The 9,535-nt window shown below is 35.2% G+C and overlaps 1 protein-coding gene across 1 annotated transcript; it reads right to left on the bottom strand.

Moving 5' to 3' along the window:
- Nucleotides 1-6,239: 6,239 nt before the first annotated feature.
- LOC121319689 (rab15 effector protein-like) lies at nucleotides 6,240-9,463 on the bottom strand. The gene has a single exon (XM_041257378.1). It carries the CDS (start codon nucleotides 7,226-7,228, stop codon nucleotides 6,512-6,514), a length of 717 nt encoding a protein of 238 aa, XP_041113312.1. The 5' UTR covers nucleotides 7,229-9,463; the 3' UTR covers nucleotides 6,240-6,511.
- Between the last annotated feature and the right edge of the window lie 72 nt (nucleotides 9,464-9,535).

Below are 9,535 nucleotides of genomic sequence, written 5' to 3'. Positions count from 1 at the left end.
TTTGCCTTTGTTTACTCAAGATTGCCAGTTAATGTTGGTGTAACAACATTTCTACAAACAAATGTATCCCAGAAATACAGTATGCCTTCTCTTTCTTTATATATGTGTATACATACTTGTTCAACTTCAGCCTCAACGGGAAAGGGAGATAAAAAGTGGCCTGCTAGCCCATGGGGCAGAGGGGCCATGCGCCCCCTACTTTCATCGCACTTGTTTTCCTCAGTGTATACACTTATACTATGGTTATCCAGGGTTTATTAAGACACATATTGAATAATAGTATTTTCCATTTGTAGTCATCTGTTGCAATACACGTTACAGGAGCTCTGTCTTTCACAAGTGTATGATTCATTAGAATTGCTTTGTATGTATTTATTAAAACTCATAAGCAGATGCAAAGCTTGAGCTAAGGTAATTTTCTGAATTTAGCCATTTAATTTAGGTTTAAATATACTTTTTTGTTTATATTTATACTCCATGATTTGACTTTTATTTTCAAAAGGTACATTTATGAAACCCCACATACTACAAAACATGTTCTATTCCTGGATAAACTGAGGCGTTACAAAAAAGGGGAAGGATGGAAAAATAAAAACTGTTTCATCATTTATATTTTAGGAGGAGTTTTCTTTGCGGTTTTAAATGCCCAAACTGTAGCAGAAAGACATTCTAGTAAAGCATAAATAACATGCATCAAATCGTTGATAACACTGGTACTATCTATGTTTTTTTACCTTTAAATGGTTTAAAATGAAATAAAATAAAATACAAATAGAAAGACATTTAGAAGATTCCAGACTGATATTGAAATTCTATTAATTGAGAAAAGGCTATATATTTATTAAAACTATAAGCTATATATATATAGTCATATAAAATGATATATATATATATAAGTCATTGTTCTTTACTGAAATTAATGTTCAGCTTTCATATTGAAGCTTGTGTACTCTCATTCAATCAAACCAAGTAGTGCAGGAATTAAGGCGTTTTTCAAGTCAAGTATGTTTATTTGTGTAGTCCTTTTTTCACAGCCAGTGCCATCTTACTAGGAATGTACACAAGTTCTCAGAGGAATAAGACCATGTTATTGGTATAAAACAAGAAATAACTCTTGACTGGTCCTTCCTGCAACTAAGTTTATTGTTTTATATATATATATATATATATATATATATATATATATATATATATATATATATATATATATATATATATATACAGTAAACCAATGCTTCTGACATGGCAAGCATTTTGAAATGCCTTATAGTACTTGCTTTTCTTTGTTTGACAATCCTTTGATAAGCTGAGTGGGAATTCTAGGTGCAGCACTGTGCAGAGATATCTTTGGTACTGGTTGTGCCATTTGGTGCTACTTGCATGTATCTGTAATGAATGATTGCTCAGCAAGTACACGTTGAACGTTTTGCCCAAAACACCTGCCCAATTTTGACAGTTTGCGTCAAACAGTATCCACCACTTACACCGTACGGAAGGGGTTGCCAATACACCAAGTATTGAGATCCATTTTGGTGGATCTCAACGGGCTCCACGATCCACCAGTCCAATAAAGTAAAATCTTTCTGATCAACTAGGATTATCTGGCTTTAAGCCAGTGGTGGCCAACATACCAGCATTTTCAACTAAGAAAGGAAGAAATCCCATAAAAGTAACAATGAACATTTTTATTTATTAAAATTAAAGAAACATCTTAGTCAAGTAGACAAATGTGCCCCGTTTTTTATGCCACACGGTGCCTAAAGTTTAGTGTGAAATTTACATGCTTTGTTTTTGACCATTTTTCAGCTCAGGCTCAAAAGATTTTACAGCACAGCAAAGCTGAGCCTCGAGAAATTGATCAGAAAGCTTTCCGAGCTTTTTTCAACTGCAGGTCGGTCAGTGCTGAAAACGTAGACTTCCACAAGTCTGTGTAATCAAAAATAACAGCAAATTTCAGCTGGTTCAGATTTGCCCAAGATCTACCAAAAATCTCTCGAGGTCATGTGTTGGCCACCACTGCTGAACACAGGGCCAGCGTCAGGTGGTGGGGGATGCAAATATGATTGTAATTCAATATGTTAACATAACATTATTCAGAGGTGACCATAACTAAACACAGCATTCTAGATGAGGTATTACTAATGCATTGTGAGGTTTAAGTATTGCTTCCCTTGATTTAAATTCAACACTTTTCACTTTTTATATAGCTTCCCCACATTGCCTAGAGGAAGACATTTCTGAGTCAATATAAACTCCTAGATCATTTTCATAAATTCGTTCTTCAATTTCAGTATCTCCCATGATATTTATAATGGACATTTTTATTGCCTGAGTGCAGTACCTTACACTTTTTTTTTTATTAAATGTAATTTGTCTGCCTAGTTCTGAATGCTGTCTAGATCATTTTGAATGACCTTTGCTGCTACAATGGTGTTTGCCACTCCTCCTTTTTTTTGTGTCGTCTGCAAATTTAACAATTTTGCTTACTATACCAGAATCTAAGTCATTAATGTAGATTAGGAATAGCAGAGGACCTAATACTGATTCCTGTGGTACTCCATTGATTACCTCACTCCATTTTGAGGTTTCTCCTCTAATCAGTACTCTGTTTTCTACATGTTAACCACCCCCTAAATCCATGTGCATGCATTTCCTTGAATCCCTACTGCATTCAGTTTGTGAATTAATCTTTTAGGCAGGATTCTGTCAGAAGCTTTCTGGTAATCTAAATAAACCATGTCATATGCTTTGCAATTATCTATTGTTGATGTTGCATCCTCAAAAACATCAAGCAGGTTAGTTAGAAACAATCTTCTTTTCCTAAAACCATGCTGACAGTTTTCCAGGACACAGTTATCATATAGGTAATTTTCTATTTGGGATCTTATTATAGTTTCCATAAGTTTACATATAATAGAAGTCAGGCTTATTGGTCTGTGGTTATCTGGGTCGGTTTTGTCTCCCTTTTTGTGGATTGGTATTACATTTGCAATTCTCCAGTCTGTCAGTAGGACCCCCTGTCTCAAGAGACTGTTGCATAATCTTAGTTAGCGGTTTGTAAAAAAACGTTTAATTTCTTTGAGTACTATTGGGAGTACTATCTCATCTGGCCCAGGGAATTTGTTTATTTTAGGAGCTCCTAGTCCCTTTAACACTTCTGCCCCTGTTATGCTAAAGTTAATTAAAACTGGATAGGAACAGGTCGACATGTGGGGTATGTTGTCCATATACTCCTTTGTAAAAACTTGCGAAAAGCAGTCATTGAATATACTACTACACTAACATAAACCCTTCCATGTTTAATTGTTCATTTAAATACAGTGTTTCGGCTGTGCAGATCTTTGATGACGTGCTTGAATGAAACTTTTGAGTTGTATCTGATAGTTTTTATTCCATTTTAGTATTGATGTTGTTTAAAATGTAACCATTACAAGGACTGCTGGCGGTGGTTTTAGGTATGCGTAGAACCATGGCGGCTCTAGTGTTAATTAACGGATGGTAAAAATTAAAAAAAAAAAAAGACATGCTTTTGGGATATTAATTTGTGTGTTCATAGAATGATGTTTTCGCTTTAACAAATGCATTTGTACTGTGAGCTAAGTTTTCAGATGCAGATGTGTTTATAGAAATGTTTCCATACTAACTTTTGTTTTAGTACTTGATAACATTAATTGTCTAGTATTAATGTGTTTTGCGACTAATTTGAAGCTTTTAATATGTTTTAATATTAACAATCTTGTTGCATTGTTAATTTATTAAAATGTTTGGATATACCGATTGATTACTGTCTTGTTCAGTCATCTTAAAATAACATTAACATTTTTGACCGATTCCGATTTTGCTGCTGATGTATTTATTTTGAAAAGGTTGACTTTGGTTGTGCTTCAGTCTTGCACCAAAGCCCAGTAAATCCTAGCGCCAGTACTGGCCGTGCAGGGTTATTTCAGGCAGCCATTTATAGCGGACTGTGACAAAGTGCCCGCCCCTGTGTATATTATCTGTTATGTGTTGCGTGTGGTGTGTTTAAATGTTGGTGTATAGACATTGGTACACGGGATATAAACGGGTCTGTGTAACACGAGTGTTTAAAATGTATATGTGTATTTAGGCACGATGATTGCACAGCACTTCACGTGCAAGTAAAATGTAGTAATATGTGAGCACGGGGAATTGCACTTTATTAATTCACGTCCAGTTGTACCGAGACTCCAATTGAATGACTGATTACCAGTCGAGTCCCGTACAGCTGCGTAAAAGGAACATGTTGTCACATACGCGGGGTTGTGTGTTCGGGAGTGGAGAACGGGGGAGAGAGACAGAAAGAGAGCGAGAGATAAGCGGAATTATCACTCTCAATTGTTTGTGTAGCGTTCGTCCACTCTATGTTTTGTCAGTGTATTCGTTTTGTTTGTCTATTTATTTTGGCCTCATGTGCCGTGTCCTGTTTTTGTATTGTTACAAACCTTTTATTTTCTGCCCGTTTCATTATTAAACTGCGCAGCAGCGCCTTCACCATTTCAAAGCCTGTGTTCAGAGTCGGTTCCTGTTTTTGGTTTGTCGTCACCCACTCCGGCCGTCTCCGTGACACGGACAAATAACGTTTGCCGTTTGCCATTCATTTTTCAATAACAAAGGCATCGTTTATACCGTGTAAGCACGTTGTATATAATCGGGGAAACACCGCTGTTTGGTTCGCGTTATGTGCCATGCACATGGTTTAAATAACAAACACACCGCTTATTAGTGTAATAATTGCTTTTACTAATCCACCAATCAGCTATTTCCACCTTGTTACCTTGCCATTCACATATTTCAATACAAAAAGCAGCTTAACCGATTGATCAATCAGCTGTTTGCACCTCGTTACTGAGTGATGACCCCTGTACTGTATCTTGGCTATTTAATCCCTGTAGGCAGTGTCAACTTTAGAGTTTGAAAAAAAACAGCACTCACTGCAACAGCAAGCATGGTTGGAAAGAGAAAAATGATTAGCATCAGCATAAAAATTCAGTGTAAATAAAATATCTCTGTTATATACCATGTGCTTGTTAAAGCATGCTTGGAACTCTTGTCAGTCAGCAAACAATGCAACTTTGCTTCAGAAAAGCTGGGGTTTCTGTAGTTGAGGAGAGTGCTGATGAAAATATAACCGAAACTCTGACAACACCAGAGTTATTGTGTGGGAGTTTATATCGTCCATCAGTTACTGCGGGTGAACCACGTTAACACAAAACGTGTCCATTCCAAGCGATGGCGACTACTAAAATTGAAACTTCACAACAGCAAGGTTCACTTGGTTTCTTTGAACTTCTTAATTGTTAATAATAACAACAATTATAATAATAACTAGAACAGCCAGGCAGTTTTACGGCCCACAAACCCCAGTACTAAACACTTAAGAAATTACTGGAAGAAGCAGGTTTAGTTTTCTTCTCCAGTAGAAGATTTTGAAAGTTTTTTTTTTTTTTTTCCTCCACAAAAATGCATCAGGCAGCCATTTTGCTTCACATTCAAACACCATTTTTGAAAAAGTCAATTGTACTGATACAGGCATGATGTTTTTCAGGTTTGGAACCATTTTTAATCTGACGCCTTTTTAAATTTAAGATGATGTAGGTCTGGTAGCCATCTTGTTTTACAAGAGAACACAATTTTGCCATATTTGAATTCCATTGCCCCCAGGACGATGCCTACAAAATGTTGAGTTTTTTGGTTAAACTGTTTGCAAACAGAAGCAGTTTGACGTTTGGGGTGCGTTTTGGCGAATTTGGTGGCAGCCTTTTTGATAGTAAAATTTACTGCAGCCCAATAAATAGGAGGAGCACTTTTTTTTTTGCATCTGAACTGTAATCTACACATGTTGATACCTACCAAGTTTCATGTTGATCGGTTACACTGCGTGCGAACAGGAGCAGTTTGAAGTTGATATAATAATAATAATAATAATAATAATAATAATAATAATAATAATAAGTAGTCTTCCCAGCCATTCTAGCTCAGCACCTAATCTACAAACAAGCAAGTGCCTTTTTTCAACCAACTCAAAGACATTGACCTTCTGTATCGTCAAATTGGTTAAGTATTATAAACTTTCTACATACCCTTTTCGCAAACAGCAAACAAATTTAGCAAATAGTTCACCAATGCACAGTTTACCTCAATTAATTTGTTATTCAAATATACATGCAATGTGTTCATTCGCTTTTACATCTGTATAAAATGTGTCCACCTGGCAGTCATTTAAATCCCTGGTAACATAATTAAACAAGATTTAATGTTATTGCTTCCAAGGTAATATACATTATGTTCACAATATTTTGAATAGTTGATTAATGCAAGTATCATCTGACAGTGAAACTATTAACAGTATTGCACTAGTAAAAAAAGTCAAACCATTTAATTGAAATATAAATTAAAGTCACAAATTAAAGCAGAACACCAACTTTGAGGGATTAAAAGTGTTAACTAAATTAAAATTTCAATACACCAAAAAGGGAGGGAGGGGAACTGGTTAAAGGAAATTGATGTAAACATTTCCCACATTATTAAGACCATTCTTTTTGCTCAAGCAGTGCTCCAGAATCTCTTGTGTAGAAAGAAACGACTCTGTATTTATAATATAATCTTTCACCAAACTATCCCCGGGCAATGACTTGTTATCCTTTTTTGTCTGGATACTACCCAAAAGTGCTCCTCTGATTTCCTTTGGCTTTCCTGGCAGTCCAAACACAATGAAAAGTCCCACACAGTCTTGTCCGACCAATGAACAGAATTCCTCTAGTTTCTCAAACCTGCCCTTGTTTTCATACAGCACATCCAACATGGCAGTCTCTCTTCCATTTCTCCAGGGCTGCTCTGACTGACCACTCTCATTCACTACCAAATCCGACAGCTGACACGTTTGAACAGTAAACTGGAGCCTGATATTTTTGTCAGGCCCAAAAATTGTCCATATCCAGTCCACTCCAAACAGTAGAGACTGCTGTTTTGTCATTTTGCATGTGGTAATGTGCTCCTCCACACCTTTCCCCATGCAGAAAGAGATAAAATTCATAAGAAAAATCTCATTAAGCGTGTCTGTGCTAGGCTGCAGTTTGCTCTGTGGATCTTTGAACCCCAAGTACTCTTTCAGCCTTTGAGATGCATGACCTACACCTTGGCTGAAAACTTCACAGAGGGCATCAGGCTTGCTGTCCTGAACAGGCTCCGGAGACTGCACCTGACCCATATTTGGAAAAACAGTATTGGAAATCTAGTTAAATAGGATCTGTGCTTTTTCAGTAATAGTTCAGCATCTTCAGCATAAATTCATGCTGGCAAGAGTACACATCTTCCAAAAAAAAAAAAAAAAACACGAGAAAAAACAGGATTCTTCAGCATCAGAAGCAACCAGCTTTCACCTGCCAAGACAGCATTGTAATGCAGGTCCTTCCTGAATATTGTGCTCTGGGTTGTAGTGATAATCACCACCTGTTAGGTGTGTCCGATAACATTTTATCAGAGCACTCCTCTGTTTGTTTTTCTTCCCCAGAGCTTGGAATGCAATTAGTTTGCTGAACGCATTTATTCAGCTTGGGTGGACAATAAAAGAACATGTCCTTGCTACTGATACACCAATGGGACCGTATTACTAGTGATTGATCTTGACTTTGGTGCATCAAGTTTCATTTGGTAATATAAAATTAAGACAATATGAATTAATTATTTTATTAACTTTTAAAAATGAATTAAATCATATACAGTATTAACAATGAACAAACTGCTTATACTATGGTTATCCAGGGTTTCTTAAGACATGTATTGAATATTATCCATCTGTAGCCATCTGTTACAATACACGTGAAAGACAGAACTCATGTAACAAGTATACCATTCATTAGAATTGCTTTATATGTATTGAGTGAAACTAAGCTGATGCAAAGCTTAATCTAAGGTAATTTAGGTTTAAATATACTTTCTTATTCATATTTATACTCCATCTGACATTAAGTTATTTATTTTATAAGGTACATTTATGAAACACCACATACTACAAAACATGTTCTACTCCTGGATAAACTGAGGAGTTACAAAATGGTGCAAGATGAAAAAATAAAAACTGTTTCATCATTTATATTTTAGGAGTTCTGTCTTTGAGGTTTTAAATTCCCAAACTATAGCAGAAAGACATTCTAGAAAAGCATAAATAACATGCAACAAATCACCAATAATACTGGTACATAAAACAAAACAAAAAACTAAACAATGTCCTGAAATAAATACATGCAAAATAATAATAAACAAAAAAAAGTTCAATTTAAGCACTTGGACAGGTTATGGTCATACGACTAACAAAATTAATATAGGTTCTTACTCAGAAAGAGATTACAGTAAAAGAAAATAAATATCAGCATTAAACTGTTCTAGACTTTTATAATATCAAATTGTGAATTGTTAGGGGGTTCTTCATTAAAATATACAATGTTGTATTACATTTGATTTCAAGACCTTTAAGGTCATATTTTCAATCAAAGCAGCATCATTTTGTTTTGAATTATAGTCATTGATGGCTAGGGCTCTTGCTCTATGAAGAGATGATGATGTTTGAGTGACATGTGATTAAGCAGATGCTTTTGGTGTATTCCTTCCCATTTTTAAGTGTTGATATGTTTAATAGGACTATATGCCCAGGGGCAAATGGTTTTGCAAAAGTAATTTAACTACACCAATATTATTGTTTCTAAATATAAAAAAGGGGTATTATTGATTAATGCATTTTATCATTAAAAACAATTAAACAGGTGCCATGCAGTAAAGACCTAAACTATTGAATGAAAGGTTGCAGCGACTGTTTTGAGGTAAAAACCTCAAAACTTAATATTCACAAGATTACAAAAAAATCCCAAACAGTATAAAAACCCATCTTCTCCAGTAACCAGCTGGTATACAAATTAGGATCTTTCTACAAAGAAATGCAATCATCTTATATCAAAGCATATTTATTATAGAAGTAAAAAATACAAATTCAATGTATGGAGTTTAAAAAAAAAAAAAAAAAAAAAAAAAAAAAGTGTACTGCATTAGAGCATCGTAGGAATTGCAATGCTTAATTTTAACTTTATAAATGTAACAATACTCTTTTGGCTAGCTTCACAGACCCCAATGTGGTAAAGGTGGGGGGGGTGGGATTTCAACATTTAAAAAACAAACAAACCACTCTTTTATATAATAATTCCTGAATACTATCTTCACTTCAATGACACCCCCCCCCCCCCCCCCCCTTACTGTTAATGTTTTATATGAAAATGTTACATTTCAACAACCCCTAAAGGTAGTCCAAGATTAGTGGTTATGAAAACAGAGGGAAATGTCTCATAACTTGTCTAGGTATTTGACAACCTTTATATACTATACATGAAATGCAGTTTATTTAAAACATTACAATCTACTGAGAACCACAGATTGCTGATAATTGTATGCAATTCAAAATGTGGTTAAGATATATTTCAATATAGTTCATATACATGATGAAAAGTTTTCAGGTGTTAATACTCTC

Source organism: Polyodon spathula, chromosome 8, assembly GCF_017654505.1.
Source record: "Polyodon spathula isolate WHYD16114869_AA chromosome 8, ASM1765450v1, whole genome shotgun sequence".
Taxonomy (NCBI): Eukaryota; Metazoa; Chordata; class Actinopteri; order Acipenseriformes; family Polyodontidae; genus Polyodon; species Polyodon spathula.
This window is presented reverse-complemented; position numbering and strand designations above follow the sequence as displayed.

Bases quoted from the DNA above. Each gene is read 5' to 3' on its own strand.
- LOC121319689 (XM_041257378.1), bottom strand. From the start codon at position 7,228: ATGGGTCAGGTGCAGTCTCCGGAGCCTGTTCAGGACAGCAAGCCTGAT.